General features: G+C 65.0%; 4 protein-coding genes across 9 annotated transcripts; 3 read left to right on the top strand and 1 right to left on the bottom strand.

Moving 5' to 3' along the window:
• Window positions 1-2,664: 2,664 nt before the first annotated feature.
• PCSK4 (proprotein convertase subtilisin/kexin type 4) lies at window positions 2,665-8,316 on the bottom strand. Of its 2 annotated transcripts, XM_052802412.1 has the most exons (14): window positions 8,092-8,316; window positions 7,908-8,003; window positions 7,622-7,750; window positions 6,859-6,935; window positions 6,656-6,744; window positions 5,913-6,085; window positions 5,621-5,833; window positions 5,269-5,369; window positions 4,797-4,900; window positions 4,503-4,620; window positions 4,118-4,294; window positions 3,685-3,809; window positions 3,233-3,352; window positions 2,665-3,161 (listed from the first exon to the last, which is right to left on the bottom strand). In XM_052802412.1, exons 1-14 carry the CDS (start codon window positions 8,191-8,193, stop codon window positions 2,785-2,787), a joined length of 2,001 nt encoding a protein of 666 aa, XP_052658372.1. In that variant the 5' UTR covers window positions 8,194-8,316; the 3' UTR covers window positions 2,665-2,784. The 2 variants fall into 2 exon arrangements, with proteins under 2 accessions (XP_052658372.1, XP_052658371.1); XM_052802411.1 differs by having other exon boundaries at window positions 2,665-3,352.
• A 781-nt stretch (window positions 8,317-9,097) lies between these two features.
• On the top strand, window positions 9,098-14,339 carry REEP6 (receptor accessory protein 6). Of its 4 annotated transcripts, none has more exons than XM_052801406.1 (6): window positions 9,098-9,260; window positions 12,200-12,293; window positions 12,564-12,702; window positions 13,026-13,194; window positions 13,457-13,524; window positions 14,182-14,339. In XM_052801406.1, the coding sequence occupies exons 1-6, from the start codon at window positions 9,146-9,148 to the stop codon at window positions 14,197-14,199; spliced, it is 603 nt and encodes a 200-aa protein (XP_052657366.1). In that variant the 5' UTR covers window positions 9,098-9,145; the 3' UTR covers window positions 14,200-14,339. The 4 variants fall into 4 exon arrangements, with proteins under 4 accessions (XP_052657366.1, XP_052657364.1, XP_052657365.1 ...); XM_052801404.1 differs by lacking the exon at window positions 9,098-9,260 and adding an exon at window positions 10,912-11,203; XM_052801407.1 differs by lacking the exon at window positions 9,098-9,260 and adding an exon at window positions 11,751-11,856.
• Window positions 14,340-14,450: 111 nt separating this feature from the next.
• C11H19orf25 (chromosome 11 C19orf25 homolog) lies at window positions 14,451-16,570 on the top strand. Of its 2 annotated transcripts, none has more exons than XM_052801408.1 (3): window positions 14,451-14,557; window positions 15,177-15,355; window positions 15,440-16,570. In XM_052801408.1, the coding sequence occupies exons 2-3, from the start codon at window positions 15,208-15,210 to the stop codon at window positions 15,634-15,636; spliced, it is 345 nt and encodes a 114-aa protein (XP_052657368.1). In that variant the 5' UTR covers window positions 14,451-14,557; window positions 15,177-15,207; the 3' UTR covers window positions 15,637-16,570. The 2 variants fall into 2 exon arrangements, with proteins under 2 accessions (XP_052657368.1, XP_052657369.1); XM_052801409.1 differs by lacking the exon at window positions 14,451-14,557 and adding an exon at window positions 14,584-14,607.
• A 74-nt stretch (window positions 16,571-16,644) lies between these two features.
• On the top strand, window positions 16,645-18,692 carry LOC128148027 (granzyme M-like). Its single transcript, XM_052801411.1, is given in 5 exon segments — window positions 16,645-17,088; window positions 17,091-17,319; window positions 17,429-17,573; window positions 17,896-18,150; window positions 18,362-18,692. Coding segments are annotated over 5 exon segments (1,098 nt in total). The 5' UTR covers window positions 16,645-16,847; the 3' UTR covers window positions 18,590-18,692.
• The last annotated feature ends 1,121 nt before the right edge of the window (window positions 18,693-19,813 follow it).

The raw sequence follows: 19,813 nt of genomic DNA, 5'->3' as shown, positions 1-19,813 counted from the left end.
CCTGCTGCCCCCAGCCTGTGAGTATGTGGGGGGGGTCCCCGCAGCCCCCCAGCCCTGCAGCACTGCCGACCCTCTGCCTTCCTCCGGCCAGGCTGGTCCCTGCGGTCCCAGCGCCTGGCAGGGATGGTCCCTGGAAGACCCGCAGCACGCCGGAGCGCACCCTCGTCCTGGAGCTGGTGAGCTGGGGGGGGCTGGGGGGGGACACTGCAGCCCTGGGGCTGGGGTCTGACTCTGTTCCCCGCTCTGCAGGAGGGGACCCTGGTCTGCTCCTCCGTGCTCGCTGGCTGGCGGCAGGGTGCCGTGGCCACCTTCACCACGGTCTTCCAGGGAGACTCCTACAAGGTGGGTGCTCGTGTGCTGGGGTTGGGACAGTGGGGTGCTGGGTCCCTGGTTGGGGTGGGGGGGGGGCACAGAGGGCTGTGACTCAGGGCTGTGAAGAGCCACATTGTCCATGTGGCCTCTGTGCCTGTGTCCTGCCCTGACAGCCAGAGGGGAAGGAGACCCCAGGGGAGAGGGTGGCTGAGGGGCCCCTTGGATCCTGCTTGGGGTGCTGGTCCCACCCGGGTGCCAGGACTTGGGTGCTGGGGCTGCCTGGCGATGCTGTTCCCTTCCAGGTCCATGTGAAGCTGCGTCCCCATGTGGAGCAGTTCCTGGAGAGCCTTTCCAAGACCTACGAGGTACCCGGAGCCCCCACGTTCCCCTGGGGTCTTGCGGGAAGCCGGTGGGGTGCCTCTGCATCGGGGAGGGAGGGACTCGGGCAGCCTGTGCAGGGACCTTTGCCTGCTCCCCCAGATCTTCATCTTCACAACTGCAAAGCGGGACTATGCCGAGAAGGTCCTGGATGTGCTGGACCCCAAGAAGAAGCTGATCAGGTGATGATGGCCTTGGGGAAACCCTGCTGGGGACCTCCCATGGGGCAGGGACTGGTCCCCACGGGCTCTGCCTCCCCCTTCCAGGCGCTGCCTCTCCCAGCCGGACTGCCTCTGTGCCCGGGGCTGCTACTGGAAGGACCTGACCCGCCTGGGCAGGGACCTGGCCAAGACGGTGGCCCTGGACCACGCCATCCAGGGCTTCCCCACCCAGGTACAGGCAGTGATGGATTTTGGGAGGGGGTTTTGTGTCCACCGGCTCACTGGGAGCACCACGGCTCCTCCGTGGCCAGCGTTCACCCCCTCTCTCCCCAGGCTGCCAACTGGATCCCAGTGCAGAGGTGGTGGGGGGACCCGTGGGATGAAGAACTGCTGCGCCTCACCCCGCTGCTGGGACAGCTCGGCCGGGCGGTGAGGACCGAGGGGGGGGAGCTGGAGAGGGGATGGGTACCCTGGGCTCCTGGGGCAGGGCAGTGTGAGCTGCCCTGGACCCCCTCTCTGGGCAGAGCCCTCCCCTATCCCCGTCTCTCCCTGTGCAGGATGATGTCCGCGCCGAGATCCAGCGTCGGTTCCCGCACCGCAGGCTGTCCGCTGAGGACTAGGGCAGCCCAGACGGAGGGGAGCGGGATGGAGAAAACCCCTCGGAGGGGCTGGTGAGGCTCGCACTGCCACGGGAAGCCACAGTCCAGTGCATCCAGGCTCTTAACTCATCCCGTGGCGCTGGGCTGGTGTTTTGGCAAAGCCGTTGACCCCAGGCCCCTCCCTTGGTGTTTGCAGCCGCGCTCTGCTCGCGTTCCCAGGCAGGCTGCGAGGCATGGATCCCAGTGCCTTTTGAGGAGAAGCTCCATCCCAGCTCCCTCCTGTCTGCGCCCTGTAAGGTCCGGCCAAAGGCTTTTTCATGGGTGATTATACACTTGGACAAAGGTCTTGCTCTCTTCTGTAACTCCCAAGCACGCCTCAGCTGTGCAAACACGCTCGGGGATGGCACGGCCGGCGGGGGGGACACCAAACCACCCCCACCCTGCCGTGCCACGGCCGTGTCCCGGGGCAGCCGGGGTCCTGCGGTTGGGAAGCTGAGCCCGGCGCGGTGCCGATGCCCCCAGGAGGGCCCCAGTTGGCAGCTCTCCCCGTGCCCGTCCCAGCCCTGCCTGGTGCCGCGTTGCGTGCCGGGGTGCAGCTGCCGCTGCGCCGCTGCCAGCCATTTGCCTCTGCTCGCTGCCGGGGTGGGGGGGAAGAGCAGGGCGGCCGTGGGGTGCAGCAACCCTGGGACCCCTTTTTTAAGAATTAAAGGCTCTGTACTGTGCGGTATGGGTCCGGGCTGTTCTCCCCAAGCAGCGGTTTGGAGTCCGTCTGCCTCCGCTCTGCCAAAAGCTGCGTGGTCTTGCGGCTAAGCTCGTGCCGGAGGAGCCTGGCTGCGGTCACTTGGGTGCAGCTGTTTGGAGAGAAGTCACATCTCCTCTTCCCCACGGCCCTCCGCGCGTGGGAAAGGGCGCAGGGCTCCTGGCCGCGCAGCCCGGCTCTTCTGGAAATAGCTCCCTCGCAGCAGCGTGCCAGATCGGGGTCCCTGGCACGGCTCGGGTCCCTGGGGGGTGTCTGTGTGTGTGTGGGGGAGAGGATGAGCCAGGCGGGGAGGGAATCATAGAATCATTTTGGTTGGAAAAGACCTTCAAGATCATCAAGTCCAACCATTAACCATGCCCCCTAAACCACGTCCTGAAGCCACAACCCGTGTCCCTGCTGATGTGCAGAGCTGGACACAGGCTGGGATCAGCCCAGGCTCTGCTGGGAAGGGAAATTACCCTTCAGAGAGGGTGGTCCAGAAAGGCAACAACCAGTTTATTTTGGAAGCCAGGCGAGGGCAGCTCTGTCCCAGGCTGGGATCCAGCCCCCTGTGTCCGTGCAGCCCAGGCTGGTGTCACGCTGCCCTTCCAGCCCGGGGACAGCAGGAGCTACCTTTCGTGATGCAAAAGGCCACACGGTATGTGACATAGAGGAAGGCTGAGAGGATGAGGCTCCCGCAGACAAGGACAGGGAGAAGGTCACTCTGCAGCCCCTCCTCGGCGGGGAAGCCCTGCGGAGGGGAGCAGGAGCGGGTGAGCTCATCGAAGGTGCCGGCAGGAGGACAGGCCGTGCAGTTGTTGGCCGAAGCGCCCCGGCACGTGTAGCAGGAGGGGTGGCAGCTGGCACAGACGCGGGCTGCGTTGGTGGCGGCTCTCCGGATACGGCCGTAGTAGCGCGGAGGGCAGTAGGACAGGCAGGAGCGCCGGTAGGCGAACGAAGAGCTGCCGCAGTCTGCGGAGGAAGGGTGGCATCGGCCAGGCTGCGGGGCCAAAAGCACCGTCCCCTCCTGCCCGAAGACTCACCCTCGCACGCTCCCCGTGCATCCCGCTTGAGGCACTTGTCGGTGGCAGAGGCTGCAAAATGCCTGGCTGTCATCTCCTCATCTGTGCCGTGGAGGTGCAGGATGAAGCTGGTCAGCAGACCTGGGGGCAGAAGGGACAGGATTCGGTGCTGACGGCACCCATGTTCCCACCCTCCAGCGTTTGGGATCTGCAAGCTGGTGGATGTGGGGCTGGAAGCTTTGAGGCTACGCGGGGGAGAGCAAGCCATGCTCCCTTCCTGGCTGCGTGCTGGCCAGAGACACCCTCAAAACAAACAAGCGTGTCCCTGTGGAAAAAGAAGGCTCACGTACCCAGGAGGAGCAGGAAAAGGACAAGTCAACAAGTTGCTAATCAAAGTGGGGGAAGGAAGAATGACCGGGCACTGGGTGACCCTCGTGAATGGCGTTTGCTCCCCCGGGGCCCTGGGCACCCACCTGTGTTATAGGCATCGCCCTTGTTCTCTAGCTGGAGTGTCCAGGTCCCGTTGGGGTTCTCGTCCCAGAAGTGTGTGGACATGAAGGTCCAGTCCTTGTAGCCCTGCTGGCTGGTGTCGTACGGGCTGGAGGAGAGGAGAGCCGGGAGTGATGCCCAGGGGCTGGAGGGGAGGGATACGGCCCACGGAGGCCCTAGAGTCACCCTGTTCTTGGTTTAAGGGAGCATTGCTGAGACGTGGCAAGGGCCACAGAAGAGTTTTGGGCACGGTGAGCCCATTCCCTCTGCGGACCAGAAGCAGCCACTTCAGTGTGGGGGAGAGTCTCCTGGCCCCAGGAGAGGCTGTGAGAGGAGGACCCCCCCTCTGCCCCCCACCCCAGCAGCTCGCAAGTCTCATTGCAACGTGCTCCCTGCGAGCTCGCAGAGCGCTCTTACCGCACAGTCACCAGCGTGGACGTGGTCCCCATCGGGCTGGTCAGAGCGATCACCAGGTCCCCCCTGCGGCTGTAGCTCAGAGAGAGCTGGACCTGGACGTGCTCCAGCGAGCGGATGTGCTTGGTCCTCCCGGAGCAGGAGACGTCTGTAGAGACGGTGAGCTTGGAGCCGATGTTCCTATCAAGTACCAGACAGAGGTAAGGGCATCTCTTCCCCCTCCGTGGGCATCCTGCCCTCCACCGTGACCTCTAAGCACAGCCCTGCGGTTACAGCAGAAGTTGTGCAGCGCAGACCACTTTCGGGGAAGCAACGTCTGTTCCTGCAATGGGCACAGCTGCAAGAAAGTCCCTGCGTGAGGTCAGACCCAGGGGATATCTGCCCTTACCGGGGGGTGTGAAGACCCTTGACCGAACACCTCCGCTGCGGCCGAGTTCCTGTCCACTCCTTGGCCATCTCCACCAGCAGACCAGCGTCCAGCAGCCCGTAGCCATAGTGGTGGCTCACTGAAAAGCAGATGCCAGCCGAGAGAGGACAGGTGGGCCCCTCTGCACTGGGAGAGCACTGGGGGCTCCTGCCCCAGGTATGCCGGCAGGAGTTTGAGGGGCAGCACACCGCAGCCGCAGCCAGGGGAGGGAAGCAGGAGCAGGCAGGGCAGGCAGCAGCGGAGCCCTGAACTCACCCTTGCGTCCAACCCCGTTCACAGCCCAGTCTTCTGCCCGCAGGTGAGCGGGCTTGGAGGTCCTGATGACGAGATGCTGCAGGTCACGCCAGGTCAGTGCTGGGCTGGAAGCAAGCAGGATTTGGGGACAGAGGTCTCTGCTTTGGGTTAGCTTTTGAGGGTCAGATTTGGCTCTTCTAAATTCCGATGTGGGTAATTAAGTTAGCTGTCTGGGTCGAAGTTGGTCCCCCCACAACCTCCTTCGCTGCCAAAAAGCGAGCAACAGAGACCTCCAGAGGACAAGTCTCCTTCTGCCTCTGGCTGCTCTCCAGTGTCCTGGGAGAAGACGCTGCCCCACCACAGCCCTGGGAGACCTCAGCTCCGCATCCCCCAACCTCCCTGCTAGCAAAGTCTCCCTTCCTTGTCCCTTCAGGGTCCTGGCGAGGCACCAGGCTGTCCCTGGGGACCGTCCCGCTGCCACAATGTCACCTACTTGGCCTCCAGCGCGAGGGCGATCGTTCCTGCGGCCAGCGGGGCCGAGGCAGAGGTGCCTGTATGCTTGTCGGTGCAGCGGTGGTGCAGGTCGGTGGTCACCTGGGGGGAAGACGGGGGTCTCGGCACCATTGCCTGCTGCTGGCACAGAGGGCAGGACTGGTTGGAGTTGGGCAACTTCAATAAATGCTCCCTCCAGGTCCCTTCATGCTTTTTGGGGTCTAGTGCAGACATGTTAATAAAGGCCCCCCTCTCCCTCCCCAGGTAAGGAGGGCTTGGATGAGCTAGCTCTGTGCTGGGAACCGGTGTCTACCCAAGCGCGGCTGCTCTGGCAGAGCTGGCATGGCACTTACGATCTGCACTTTGCTGGTGGTCCTGCTGCTGTAGGTGGTGGTGAGGATGGCGGAGCAGCCCTCACCGTACCAGGGCCTCCGGCCGTCTGCCAGGACGCTGCCCACCGAGAGAGTATAGATGCTGTTGGCGTACCCGTCGCAGTTGCAGTTGTCGTAGCTGATCCCGCCGTTGCCGGAGGCCCAGATGAAGATGGAGCCGAGGCCACCCCGTCCCTGGCAGGGAGGGAGGCAGAGGGGGATGAGCAGGGGGTCCCCGTGCCGGTGAGGTCCCCGAGGCCAGCACCGAGCTTACTTTGGTGACCCCTCTGTGGAAAGCCTCCGCAGCCAGCACGCCTGGCCCGTCCACGGTCTTCCCGTCATCCTCGGGGCCCCAGCTGGCGCTGTAGATGTGGATGTGCTGGGGACGCAGGCTGAGGGACTGAGCCTCCACCACGTCCGTGATGGGACCGTCCAGCATCCGCACGCCTGCGGGGCCAGGAAGAGGAGCAGCAGTGTCCGAGAGGCGGCAGCACGCAGGAGGCCACGCTGGCTCTGGGTGGACGGGAGCCTCACGCACGCTACACCGATGTAAAGGCTGAGGGGCATCTCGCTGGCCCCCACTTCACCCCCCCGCCCCCGGTTGCCTTGAGCACCTTTCACATGATGCTGCCCTAAGGAGATCAGGCTCCCGCAGGTCTGTGCGGCCGGCCACTGCTGTGAGCTGGTTCCCAAAGCTCCTCGTTAAGCCCTTTGCAATTAAGCCCAGTGAGTTCTCCCACCTTTTAACCCCATTTGCCACACTTGCTTCCCCAGGGGAGCCTGAGCCCACGCAGTGCTGGTGCTGCCTGCCAGAGCCTGGTGTTGCAGTGGGCATTAAACCCCCGGCGAGCACCGAGCCCTGCACCATGGCTGGATGTGTGGTAACACCTCTACTCACCTGCAAGCCCCCATCTCCCCCCCCAGAACAGCCCTGCCTGGGGCCACATATCCCCCCCTCAGGGTGCCGGAGCTGGTTTGCAACTTTCCTCCCACCAGCACGCCAGAGCAACAGCTCACCTCCGACTTTGGCATTGTACGCAACGCCTGCTCCGCAGATTCGGTTGTTGGCTGCGGCTGCCACTTCTCCTGCACAGCGTGTCCCGTGCCTGAGGGGCAGAGTTAGCCCGTGAGCCATCCTCTGTGAGGGGTGAAGGGGCCTGGGACAGCCTCAGCCCCCAGAGACATAAAGCACCCAGCACAGGGTGCTGGGCAAAACTTACCAGTTCTCGTCCCCGGCAGCGTACCTGGGCTGGGGATCGGGGTCATTGCTGTTGAAGTCGTAACTCGCCAGAGGGTCCTGTTGCAAAAAGAGGCACCGGCATGAGCAAACTGCCTTTTGGCATGGGTTGTGACAGCTCGACGCAGGCGCCTGGTGCTTCGCCCGGTGTCTGGCAGCGCGGATCACCCTGCCTGCCCGTGAGCTCGCTGCCTGCCCCGCTGGGAGAGGGCAGGGGGTGCCCCTTCGCACCCAGCGACTGTACCGGGTTTACCTGGGGTTGTTGGAAATGGGATTTCGCTAAAGGAGCATAACTTTGCACATCGCTGTGCTGCTTCATCGTGCCCAGGCTTATGTTCAGTGAGAAAGCCCAGCATGGCAAGTCACCTGAGGGCAAGCCGCACAGCTAGGAGAGAGGAACTACAAACCACTGAAACGATGTTGTTATAAACAACAACTGAGATTTACCTATCCTTTCCTCTCAGTTCTCGGAGCACGTGAGGGTTTACCAGCTTTACTGGCTTTGCAGCTTGCTGTAATTACATCTATTTTGGGGGCTTGACCGTGTACAAGTTCTAACGTTTCCTTGATGTGAGAATGCACTGCGGGAGACATCAAACCTTTTGATTCAGCCACAGAGAGGCTGAGTTCCCACTGCAAAGTCCCACGGGCGGGATGAAGGCACCAGCTCCCACCCTCCCCTGGAGACAACACGCCCTGAAGGAGCCGGTTCCTGCAGCCCACGCCGCTCGGCCCCTCATAGTTACGTAGTTGGCAGACAGGTCCGGATGGTCCTTCTCGATCCCATCGTCCAGGACGGTCAGCACGACCCCCAGCCCCGTGTACCCTTTGCTCCAAGCAGTGAGGATGTTTAGATCGGGATTTATGTCATTATTCTGGAAAACGGATTAAATTTGATCAGCCCCTGGGTAGCGGGCTGCGGGTGACCTTCAAGGCCTCTTCTGCTGCCTCATCACTGTTAGCATTAGTCCTGTTTACACATCGGGGAGGTGATTTGCTTGAGGATTAGACGAGAGAGTGGCAAAATCTCACCATGTACCACTGTTTATGGAACCAGGGATCTGTTGGCACCACGCTGACACTTCTCTTCGTGCGCCTCTTTACGGTTTGTTGCTCAAACCAGAGAACCTGGGTGGGAAGCAGCGTTGTTGGTGGCAGGCAGAGCCTGCCCAGCAGGCATGCGGTAACCTGGGTCCCTGCAATGCCTCCTCCCTACCTTTGGCTCTTTTGTCAGGCGCATATTCCAGCCCCAGTGTCTGCTTAAGGCTTTCTGCCTGGTGCCACGGTGTTTGAAATGATAGTAAGGCTCTCCCTCCATCACCTGCAGGCAGCAAAGAGCTGTTGTAAGAGGCAGTTTTTAGACAAGCAGCTGGGCTGCGGACGCGTGTGCCAGCTCTATGTGGGCCGTAGAGATCAGAAAGGCGCATTTAATGCGAGTTGTACGTGGCAAGACAAGCAGAGAGTGTCGCTTGGAGAGAGGGTGGGCTCCCGGGGGGGTTTGCGTGTGCCCTTCGGCTTTCCTCGCTCACCCGTGCGCACGCAGAGGCCATTAGCAACGCGTGCCCCTTATGCTTTCACCCGCCTCCGATGGTTTAAAAGCACTAGAGGGAACGATCGAACAGCCCTATTTCAACATTAAACCGGCGTCCCGCTGTGGGACACAGGGTGGGGGTGAACGGAGGGGACGAGCGAAGGGGGACAACGGGGTGGGACGAGGGTGCGTGGACGGGAGCTGCTGGGCTCGCCCCACTCCCCGCCTGCCCCGTCGCCCTCCCCGTGGCACCCAACCGGTTTGCGGGCACCGACCGGGCCGCACCTGACCCAGGCAGAGCAGCCCGTGCCGGCGGGCCAGACCCCCGGCCTCCCGCGGCCCCGCCGCCGCCGCCACCCGCACGGCCCAGCTGCTCAGGTAGACGCGGGGCTCGGCGGAGGCCGGTGGGGCGGCGGCGGCGACCACCACCAACCCCAGGAGCAGGAGCGGTCCCGGTCCCGGTCCCGGTCCCGGTCCCGGTCCCGGTCCCGGTCCCGGCCGCACCGCCATCCACGCCGCGGAGGGCGGGGGGGTGGGTTTGAGCGGGCGTTGCTATGGCGACAGCGTCGCCCCGCCCCTCCTCTCGCCTTGGCCCCGCCCCTCTGGGCCCCGCCCCGCCGCCGCATTGGCCCGGGGGCGGCGGGAAGGCGGCGGGGGCGGGGATCGGATCGGACCGGATCGGATCGGATCGGATCGGACCGGACCGGACCGGACCGGGGTCGCCGCCGCCATCATCGCCATGGGCACGGTGCCGCAGCGCCTGCAGCGCCTCCTCGATCGCCCCGGGCCGTTGGGCGACCTACTGGGTCGCCTGGAAGCCCGCACCGGCGTCCGGCGGCTCTACCTGGCCACAGGTGCGACCGGCACCCTCGGTTCCCCGGGACACCCCCGGTTTCCCGGGACACCCCCAGCCTTCCCCCTCCCCACCCCAGCGCGGCCCCCGCTGCCTGCCCCCTTCCTGCTCCTCCCGTTTTAGGGGGGGGGGTCTCTGAGGGTCCCTTCTCTTTCCTGGGGTGCCCCGGTAGCCCCTCACCGTGCCTCTGGGCTCTGCGGGGGGGGGGGGGGGCACGGGCAGGGCAGGCAGAGCCCCCCCCCCCGTTTGGGATGGGGGCCAGGGGGGTGGCCACGCCGGCCGGTCCTCGCCTTCGGCAGGCGTGAAATCCCACACCCCAACCCGAGGGGAGGCACACTCACGGGGGTCTGCGTGTCGGGGGGCTCTGCCAGACCCTCAAGATCCCTGAGAAGCCTGGCCCTGACGGAGGGGGGGTCCCCGCTCCCTGACCGGTGAGCCCCCAAATCACGGCAGGTCAGACCAGGCATTGGGGACAGGAGCACCTGTTCCCCATGTCCTGCTCATCCGGCGGGACTTGCCTCCCTCCCCGGCGGGAGGGCAGAGGTCCGGCTGTTAACGAGATCCTGTTTGCTCATTAATGAGAAACCAGCCGGCATCTCCCCAGGGAACGTCCTCCTGGCATGACGTGACTCCTCTCCTCTGTCCTTGCTGCGGCTCTGACCCTCGGCCCCGTGCCGCTCTCTGCCAATTTATGACTTGCCTGTCCGCATTCTCCAATTTGGTATTTTATATAAAACCTCCCAGGAGGGGCTCAGGGTTTCCCGGTTGCCCACATCCCACCGGGCCCTTCCCCTGCCTTTTGCCTCCCGGTGCAATTTCCTGGCCCTTTCCCTGCTGCAGGGCTCATTTTCCCGCTCCGAGGGGGGAAAGGGATCTGTGAACGGGCACGTGTTGTGTTTGGATGCGGTGCACGGTGGTTGGGCATCTTCTGAGCAAATGGTCCTGGGGCTTTGGTCGTGCTCAGGTGTGATGGAGTTTTGGGGGTAGGGGAAGAGTGGAGGCACCGCTTCTTCCACCCAAGAGCGATGGTCGCATGTTCTCGGTCCCTGTCCTGGAAAGGAGAAGCTGCTGCTGAACTAGAAATACTTGATTTCTCCCTCCCCTCACTCTGGAGCAATTTCTAATTTGTGTTGGAACCCAGCAAGGTCAGTTCCGCATCTCTGAAGCCAGTAGCGACCCATGGGCTGCAGTTTGGAGCCCATCTTGCCTGGCCTCTGGGCAGCACAGCCAGGTCAGCTGTGTGGTGGCTTCAGCTGATTAAAAATCATCCCGGAGGAGGACGGTGTCCCCTTCCCAAGGCACGGGGCCGGCCGGGCTGGCCGTCACACCAGCTGCTTGCCCTCCTCACCGGGGAAACCTTCTCTCTGCCAGACTGGCAAAGCCTCGCTCTCTTTTAAGCGCTGTTGTAAGGATCACTGTTCTCCCAAATGTCCCCTCCTGCGTGGGGCTGGGGGGTGAGGGGGGACGGGACAGGCACCGTGGGATGGCTCCAGCCACCCCCCTCAGCAGCTCTTCTTTGTAAGCGAAGCCTTTCGCTTGGTTTTTTGCTGTTACATAAATTTCTCTGGGGGCTAAACTTAGCCCGTGAAATCCCTTCTAAGGCTCTTGGAGGAATGAAACCCAGCGCTGCCTGAACCTGCCTGTTAGTTTTCCTTGAAGGGAGGTTTATGATTGCTCCAAAGCCGCGTTGCTCTTGCCCGTCTCCTGGGAAAGACCCAAAGCCCCATTCATGCTCGGAGCCGCGGCTGCCTCACACCGGGGGCAGAAATGCTGCAGTGAGCAGAGCGGGGATAATCCGTCCTCTGAGCCCGAGCAAGGGCTTTTCTCTAATTCACCAGCACAGACAGGTTAAGTCCTGGCTTTCCTACCCGCTGCAGGGCAAGGCGCTTACATCAACGGAGGAGTTTGTACGCAGGGTAGGGGAGACGCTGCTGGGCTCTGACAGTAAATGCCCTCGACTCTGGTTCTGCGTGTCCCCGGGCTGCTTTCCTGCCCTCTGCCCCTTCGGGGTCTGTGTTTCAGCTGCCTTGGGTGGGTTGGGAGGGAGCTGCTGGGTGCTGGCATCTCTGGGCCCTCCGAGCCCACACGGGAGCGAGGGCTCTTCGCTGTGGCCGTGGTTTTGGCAGCAAGGGCTCCTTGCCCCGGCTTCCCCCATCCGCCGGCTCTCCCAACTCCTGCAAGCGTCTGAGGGCTGGGCAGGCTCCAAACGACCAAAGCCTTGGCTTACATTTAATTTTAATGGTCTAATTTAATAACAGGGAAGCGGGATTGGATTGCTGGTTCTCAGGGGGCTGAATCCTTAACGCACAGTGGCTGCTCAGCACAAGCACATCCAGGAGATGTGTACAGGGAGCAGAAAGGAGACGCAGGCTTTGGCAGCAAGGCTGCCGCTGGGCGCTTGGCTCCAGTAGCAAGGCTTGTCCTTGAAAAGTCGTTAGCAAAATGCCAAGCGGCTCTGAGCCCCACGCGCAGAGGAAAAGCTCGGTGCCTTGACTTTGGACTGTACATGTGTGTTCAAGTCCCCGCTTCCGATGTCTCTGCAGCCTTGGCCCGGGTCCAGGCTGGCGATGGGTTGAAAGCGCGGCGAGTTTGTTGTGGTAAAGTCCCTTCCAGGCCAGGGAGGGGACAAATGGTGACAGGTCCAGGTCGTGGCTCCCTTGGGGATGAGCGAGCACCTGCACTCCACGGCAGACTCTGCCCCGTGCCATGGCTCAGTGCGGCTGCGCAAGCGGCACGTTGAGCACCTGAGTGGTCTGGTGTGCGGAGGGTCGTACTGGATTTAATTGGGGGTGGTCGTTATTCCCAACTGGAGCATCCTGGTATGTGCCTCTTCTCACTACTGGGATGAGAATCCTGCTCAGCAGACTGAGCCGGGGTCTCTCCTCGCCGTCTCAGTGTCGGTAGCTACATGAACGTCCTTTCCGTGTCCCCCCCCGGCAGGTTCTGCGGCGTTCCTGGGGCTGTACCTCATGTTCGGCTATGGTGCCTCGCTGCTCTGCAACCTCATCGGCTTCGCCTACCCCGCGTACGTCTCGTAAGTACCAGTGTCCCAGCCCAGCCTCCCTGCAGCATCTGGAGAGCGTTCCCTGCCCTTAGCTGAGAGTCTCCCTGGTAAATGAACAGGCAGTTATGGTTGGGAAGCTCTTGAGACCTTCCTGAAAATGCTGGGACCTGGCACGGTCCCAGCTTGGGGCAGCAGGACCCGGTAGGCAGGTTTGCTCCAGGGTTTGGAGGACTTGGGAAGGAGGTGCCCACCCTGGCAGCAGGACTGCAGCAGCAGTGCCCTTCCCCTCTCCTGCCGCAGCATCAAAGCCATCGAAAGCTCCAGCAAAGAGGACGACACCATGTGGCTGACGTACTGGGTGGTGTACGGCGTCTTCAGTGTAGCCGAGTTCTTCTCCGACATCTTCCTCTACTGGTTCCCCTTCTACTACGTTGGGAAGGTAACGGCTTTGCTGGGGGCTGCCGGGGCCAGAGTCCTCTCGCCCGATGGCAGAACTCGGAGGAACCGAGCGTGGTGGCCTCTGCCCTGTTAGCAGGGCAGGGATGGTGGCCGTGGTGGGGCCGCAGTCCAGCGCGGAGCTCCCTGAGGTTCTGATGCCTCCAGCGAGCTCCAGCCTTGGGAAGCTGCCTTCGGACCAGGCTGGGGGGGACCGGAGCAGCTCAGCTGCTGCCCCGTCACTGCCCCACTTCTGGGGGGCTGCCTCGCTCAGCCCCTGCCCTGCCCCACCATCTTCTAGCTCTGGAGCATCTCTCCTCCCCGCAGTGTCTGTTCCTGGTGTGGTGCATGGCTCCCGTGTCCTGGAACGGGTCGCAGGTGCTCTACCAGAACGTTATCCGGCCCTGCTTCCTCAGGCACCACCAGACGGTGGACAACGTGCTTGGCAACCTCAGCACCAAAGCCCTGGACGTGGCTTCCAGCGTCACCCGAGAAGGTAACGCGAGTCCCCCGGTCTCCGCCATCCTGCTCCATGTCCAGGGCAGGCAGTTTTCCCCGGAACACGGCCCGGCTCCACTGGGACGTGGGCAGCTCTCATTTTAATTACCAGCAAGCGGCCATCTCTCCGTGACGGCGGGCCATGCTCTCGCAGCCGCAGCCGTGTCCCTCCCCGCGGTGGCAGGAGCCGAGCGGGGTGGGGGGGTTCTCTCTCCCCTCTCTGTAATTCTCTCTTTTTCTTTTTGCGCCTGGCGGTCCAGTCCTGCAGACTCTGGTCAGCAGCAGAGCCCGGCTGGCGGCCGAGGTGGCACCGCAGCTCAGCCTGTCTGTATGTAAAGAGCCGCGGTTCCTGCTGCCGCTGAAGGGAGAAAGGGCCCTTCTGTGCCCATCGCCTCGCCGCTACCGCCAGCCGCTTGGCCGGATCCGGCGGACAGCTGCGGCCACGGCGGCGCCGGCCAAACCGAGCTCCTGCTCTTGCAGACGCCGGCGTGGCTCGCGCGCAACCGTCCCTTTCTCCCTTGGCGTGGGTAGAGCAGACGCTTCCCCTCCCGCTTCTCCGTAGCCAGATCCCGCGTCCTCCCTCGGCCCCGCCATGTCCGCGCGTTCCTCGGCGCTGGCGTCGACTTGGGGTTCCCGTTCAAAGCCTCCCTTTTCGTGGGTGCGGGCAGGGCGGGCAGCTGCCCGCCAGCCTCAGGGAAGGCAGGAGCTGGCTGCCAGCCCGGTGCTGCAGCGGGAGGGAACGGGACGGTGATGCTGGGCGTCGCAGGGAATGGGACGGTGACACCGGGCGTCGTGGGGTGACGCCGGGCGTCGTGGGGAATGGGATGGTGACGCTGGGCGTCGCGGGAAACGGGACAGTGATGCCGGGCGTCGTGGGGAATGGGACAGTGATGCACGGCCGAGACAGGCTCGTCCCTGGGGGCCGCCGGCTGGGTGTCCACGTCTCCAGGGACAGACCGTAAGGCCGTTCCCGTGTTTCCCGCAGCCTCCGGAGCAGCCATGAACCTGGCGCAGGAAGCGGAGAAGAGCAAGTGAGAGCGGCCGCCGGCGCCACCGGCACCACGACCGCGGGCCTGGGTTCCCTGCCCAGTCCCATGCCCCACCGCTGCTGTCCCCAATAAACCCCCCTCGGTGTTCCCCGGTGCTCCGCGAACCGCCTCTTCCCTGTGGGCGGCGGCGGCGCCGTGATACCGCGCGGCCCCTTTAAGAGCGGGGAGGGGTGGGCGGTGCCTTTAAGAGAGAGGGCGGGGCCCGGGGAGGGGAGGGAGCGTGCCGGGATGACGTCGCTCCGGGGGCGCGCCGGAAGTGAGGGGGCGGGGAGGGGCGGGCTGGTGCTACGGTGGCTGGGAGGAGGGCGGCGGGTGAGGAGCGGGGTCTGTCCGTCCGTCTGGAGTAACGGGCGGCGGAGGGGGTCGGTCTGTCTGTCCTGGGGGGGGTGGAGGGGGTCTGTCTGTCTGTCCTGGGGGCGGGGCTTTGTCTGTCTGTCCGGAGCGGCGGGGCGGGCGTCTTTCTGTCTGTCCGGAGGGGGAGGGAGGGGGCTCTGTCCGTCCTGAGGGACAAGGCCGGGATCTGTCTGTCTGTCTGTCTGCCCTGGGGTGGACAAAGTGTGTGTGTGTGGGTCGGGCTGTCTGTCTGTTTGTCCGTCCCAGGGGCGGGGTGGAGGGGTCTGTCTGTCCGGGGGGGGGGGGGGGGGGGCAAGGAGGGGGTCTGTCCGTCCTGGGGGAGGGCGGGCTGTCTGTCTGTCTGTCTGCCTAACAGGCAACGAGAGGGCTGCTGTCTGTCCTGGGGCAACGAAGGGGTCTGTCTGTCTCTCCGGGGGAGACAGTGAGGGGGGGTTGCCTGTCGGGGGGGCGGCGGGAGGCCATCTGTCTGTCTGTCCGAAGGGCAGCACGGTGGGGGGGGGTGTCTGTCCATCTGTCTGTCTGGTGGCCGGGGTGGGGGCAGCCCAGCCCCCTCATCCTCTCCCCCCCCCCGCCCCAGCACCAGCCCCCCCGCATGAGGCCCCCCCGTGATGAGCTCCAAGGCCAAGCGGGTGCTGCCCACCCGCCCTGAGCCCCCCAGCGTGGAGCAGATCCTGGCCGACGTGCGGGGCACCCACCCGGCCGACCCCGTCTTCCTCCTCCCCGCGGAGCCCCGCCGGGACCACGGCCCCTCTCCAGGTGAGTCCCGGGATGGGGGGAGGGCGGTAGCGGGGGCTCCCCGGCCCCCACTGAGCCCCCCATCCCTGCTCTGCCCCCCACCAGGCTCCCCCAGCCCCACCAGGCAGGAGGCCGCCGCGGAGGAGAGGGAGCGGCTGTACCGGCAGAGCCGTTCCTACGTGGAGATGAACCAGCAGCTGCAGGAGTCCCGGGAGCGGCTGCGGGAGCGGTGCGAGGAGCTGCGACGGGCGGGAGCGGCGCTGGAGCGCGGCATTTCGGAAATGAGGCAGAAAGCTTTCTGAGGGCTGCCCGAATCGGGGGTAGAACCGTTTGCGTTTGATTTACGGGAGGATCTGGCGTTACCGCGGCTTGCCGGCAACCTCACCGGCGTGCAGGAGGGCCCGGGGCTGGGCCGCCTTGGCAGCCTGACTTTTTTCCGGGGAGCCGCGGGACCTGCTGCCCGTGCCGGCGAGGGGCTGTCCGGGCACGGCGGCAGGTTCCCGGTGCGGGAGGAAAGGCTCGGCCCCCGCGTTTGGCCCCTGCTGTCCGTGAACTCGACGTCCTTGTCCCCGGCGGGTGGCATGTCGTCTGCGCCCTCACGCCACAGCTTCACCTATGACTTTTCCATCTGGTACTGCCCCGAGGATGACCACATCGCCTCCCGCATCTCAGAGCACTTGAAGAAGGAGGGCTTTCGGGGTTACGCAGAGCACCAGGACCAAGTGGCCGGGACGTCCGTCGTCCTGACCGCCATCAAGGTCATTGAGGCCAGCCGGGTGGCCATCCTCCTCCTCTCCGCCAAGTCCCTGGGCGACCCGTGGTGCCAGCGCGTTTCTCAGTGGAACCTCTATCACATCATCCACCGCCACGGGACCAAGATGATCCCCGTGTACGTGGGCGTGAAGAAAGCCGAGGTGCCTCCCTTCCTGCAGCACCTCATTGAGCTGGAGTACCAGACCGAATTCTTCTTCGACAGGCTTGTGGACAGCCTGAGAATCTCCCACTCAACAACGAGCAAAGCCAGGCCTTCCCCCTCCTCCAAAGCGAAGAGCTGAGGGACCGTGGGGGGCCAGGGGCCGGTTTTACAGCTCGTGCGGGGACCGGGGCCGATGGCCCTGCAGCAATGGTGGCGGGAGCAGAATTGTCCTGTACTGCTAATAAAGGTGGTGGGAACGGGTCACCCCAGCGCTGGGGATTGTCAGAAATCTCATTAAAAACCCTTCTCGGAGAACTGAAGATGTGACTTTCTGTCCACACGCCCCCGCTTAGCTTGGCGAGGAGGGAGTAAAGCCAAAGTAAAACCCCAGGGAGCACCGGGGTCGCTGTGGGTGGTTTTCCACCCCTGCAGGTGTTACCCTGTGGGTGTCTCTTCCCCTTCCTGGCCCCCCCCGCAACCTCTTAGCGGGGGTCCGTGCCCCGCTGCCACCCTGCGCCGCTTTCACACGTGACGTGGCACCTCCTCTGCCACCGTGGAGCTCGGCGTGGAGTGCGGCAGCATCGTTGTCGCGGAGGGATGCGGAGCAGGAGGGTGCTGCCAGCCCGCAGCGGGCGAGGGATGGGGGCGAGGGGCAGCCTGGGGCGGCTGCTGCTGCTGCTGACTCTCCCTTTGGCCGAGCCGGGTGAGCGCCGGGGCGGGGGGTCTGGGGTGGCCAGCGGGGTCTTGGCATCACTGGCCGGGGCGGGTGGCAGCCGGCTTGCAGGGATGGGGTTGCTGGATGCGCTGGGGGGACAGGGGGTGTTGGTTGGGGACCCTCGGCTTTTCCCTTTTGGTGGGGCAGCCGACTGGTGGCGGCACGACCGGGACAGACTCTCCTCTCCCCGGCAGCGTGGGGCCGGCTCCGGCTGTCGGTCATCGGGGGACACGAGGCCGAACCCCACTCCAGGCCCTACATGGTGTCCATCCAGTTCGGGGGGGTTCACGCCTGCGGGGGAGCGCTGCTGCACAAGCGGTGGGTGCTGACGGCCGCCCACTGCTTCCCTCGGGGGTGAGTCTGGAGTGGCCGCATCCTGCCCGGCACAGGGATGGGGGTTTCGGTGGGGCTCCGCGTGGCTGGCACCGGGCTCCCACTGACGCCGGCTCCTGCTGCGGGGCAGGACGAGCGCCGTCGGGACGGCGGTGGTGGGGCTGCACAGCCTGCGGGAGCGTGGGGCGGCCACGCAGACCTTCCCCATCCGGGCAGCGTGTCCCCACCCCGGCTACGACCGCCGGACGATGGAAAACGACCTTCTCCTGCTCCAGGTGGGGCTCGTGCCGGCTGCGGGGAAGGGTTTGCCATGGGGCTGGAGGAGCGTGACCGTTGGCGGTGCCGGGAAGCGCTGCCGGAGAGGGGGGCCGAGGGGGTTGACGCCGAGCCGGTGCAGCCGCAGCGAAGGGCTGGGTGACATTTCCTCTTCTCACCTCCGAGCACTTTCACATCTCGGTGACATCTTCCCGCTCCCACGGGCGCTGCGCCCGCTCGGCGCTCCCCCTCGGCCGCCCACCCGCCGCGGTGGGGTGCTCCCCGTCAGCCCTTCTCCGGCCGGGGCGGGGGTCCGACGCTGCCTGCCGCCCCTGCCCGCAGCTGGAGGGGAAGGTGACGCTGAGCAGGACGCGGCGGCTCATCGGGCTGCTGGGGCGGGAGCCGGCGGCCGGGACGGCGTGCAGCCTGGCGGGCTGGGGGGCCCGCAGGCACGGCGGGCTCTCGCCCACGCTGCAGGAGCTGGAGGTCGCGGTGCTGGACACGCAGATGTGCAACAACAGCCGCTTCTGGAATGGTGACATTGCCCCCACCATGATCTGCTTCCAGGGACACCACAGAGGCTCGGCACCCTCCAAGGTGAGGAGCTGGCGGGGGCCAAAGGTCTTTGCAAGGGGACCAACCGGCTGCAAAGCTCTGTTGTCCCCCCCCGAGCCACCGTTCCCGGGTGTGGGGGACTCCGAGGAGGATGCTCACCCCAAGCAGAGAGGCGAGATGCTCCCCCCAGCTGTGTGTGGGGGGGTCCCTGGCCCCTGGTAGGGGTCCACTCCCCACTGTCACCTCCACCCAGGGTGACTCCGGGGGACCCTTGGTGTGCGGGAAACGGGCGGCGGTGGCCGGCGTGCTGTCCTTCACCAGCCCGGACGTCACCGACCCTTTCAAGCCGCCGGTCGCCACCTCGGCTGTGAAGCACAAGAACTGGATCCGGAAAACGCTGCGGAGGGGCTGCGGCTCCCCCCAGCCCGGGCGCACGGGACAGACAGACCACCCCGTCCTATTTACACAGGTTGGCTTTTAATTCTTAATACTGTCCAGAGTCCCGGTAAAATAACATCCTTAGTACATACATACAGCGATGGGGGGGAGCAGGGCACCGCGAAACCTGGCCGGATTGTCCGCAGAGGAGGGCTGAAGCCCACGGGCACGCATGGAGCAGAGGCGGGCGAGAGCGGAGCTGGGCGGTGGGGTTTGAACCCGGGGCCGCAGCGGAGCACGTGGGGCGATTCTGGCCCTCCTGGCACATCCTACGATCGGTTATGGCACTTGGGAGTGGGGACGCGTGTCGCCCCCGGGGACTTTGCCCCCTTTTCTTCGGCCCCGGCACTGGGTCCCACTGTGCTGGCTGAAGCTTCCCAGCCGCTGCCGGAGCCACGGTCTCCAGTGGGCACTGGGGTGTGCGCATTCCCACACCCCCCCTGGTGCACATCCCCGGGGACCCCATCCATGTCCCCACAGCCCTGGTGTCTCCCTGGCCTCCGTATGAACCTCTATGGCCCCGCTGCGCATCCCCACCGCCCCGGTGCAACTCCCCAGAGCCCCTTGCTATGTCCCCACACCCCCCCGGGTGTACCCCTGTGTCCCCTGCACATGTCCCCTGCACATGTCCCCATCGCCCCATGCGTGTCCCTGCAGCCCCCGCCATGGCGCTGGTATGTGGGGGGGCCCGTAGGTCACCCCATCCAAAGCAGGCAGCGAGCCATAGGGTGGGAGGACCGGGAGACACCCAAGGGGTTGGGGAGCACCTGGGGGGGGTGGGGAGCACCTGGATGGGGGGGGTCCCACTGCAGCTCATCCCACTCCTGGGGCTGAGGCGTTTCTCGCACACCCCAATCTCGGCCGGCTGGCAGCAGGAGCAGGGGCATCCCCGGTACGTTGGGGCTGGAACCCCCGTGCTCGTGGGCGTAATCCAGTCCTCGATGGACTCGTGTCCACGGCCCGCAGGGATGCACCGGGATCCTGGCTGTGAGCTGGGATGGGGCTCTTCCACCCCAGGGGCGGGGGGCTGCGGGTGGGGGTAAGGGGCCCCAGACCCTTTCCTAGGGGTTGGGCACCCCAGTGCCGGCTCAGCACCCCATCCCCTCCCAGGGCAGCTCCCCAGCCCGGTGATGTGACCCTGCGAGCAGCCCCCAGGTACGAGCCCGTCGGGACCCCCGACCGCCCACCAGCGAGCCCCTGCCCAGCTCCCCCCGTGCCTTTTCCACCCGATGCCACCTTGAACCAGTGCAAGCACCACAGCTGCAGG

Source organism: Harpia harpyja, chromosome 11 (genome assembly GCF_026419915.1).
Source record: "Harpia harpyja isolate bHarHar1 chromosome 11, bHarHar1 primary haplotype, whole genome shotgun sequence".
In the NCBI taxonomy this organism is placed as follows: domain Eukaryota; kingdom Metazoa; phylum Chordata; class Aves; order Accipitriformes; family Accipitridae; genus Harpia; species Harpia harpyja.
Note: the sequence above shows the minus strand (reverse complement) of the source record. Positions and strands in the feature narration are given on the sequence as shown.

Coding starts and splice junctions, on each gene's coding strand:
- PCSK4 (XM_052802411.1), bottom strand. CDS start 8,193: ATGGAGGGAGAGCCTTACTATCATTTCAAACACCGTGGCACCAGGCAG. Junction 7,751..7,907: donor TCCATAAACAGTGGTACATG/GTGAGATTTTGC, acceptor TCCGTTTTCCAG/AATAATGACATAAATCCCGA. Junction 6,936..7,621: donor CGGACCTGTCTGCCAACTAC/GTAACTATGAGG, acceptor TTTTTGCAACAG/GACCCTCTGGCGAGTTACGA.
- C11H19orf25 (XM_052801408.1), top strand. CDS start 15,208: ATGAGCTCCAAGGCCAAGCGGGTGCTGCCCACCCGCCCTGAGCCCCCC. Junction 15,356..15,439: donor GGACCACGGCCCCTCTCCAG/GTGAGTCCCGGG, acceptor GCCCCCCACCAG/GCTCCCCCAGCCCCACCAGG.
- REEP6 (XM_052801404.1), top strand. CDS start 10,927: ATGATTGCTCCAAAGCCGCGTTGCTCTTGCCCGTCTCCTGGGAAAGAC. Junction 12,294..12,563: donor GCCTACCCCGCGTACGTCTC/GTAAGTACCAGT, acceptor CTCCTGCCGCAG/CATCAAAGCCATCGAAAGCT. Junction 12,703..13,025: donor CCTTCTACTACGTTGGGAAG/GTAACGGCTTTG, acceptor TCCTCCCCGCAG/TGTCTGTTCCTGGTGTGGTG.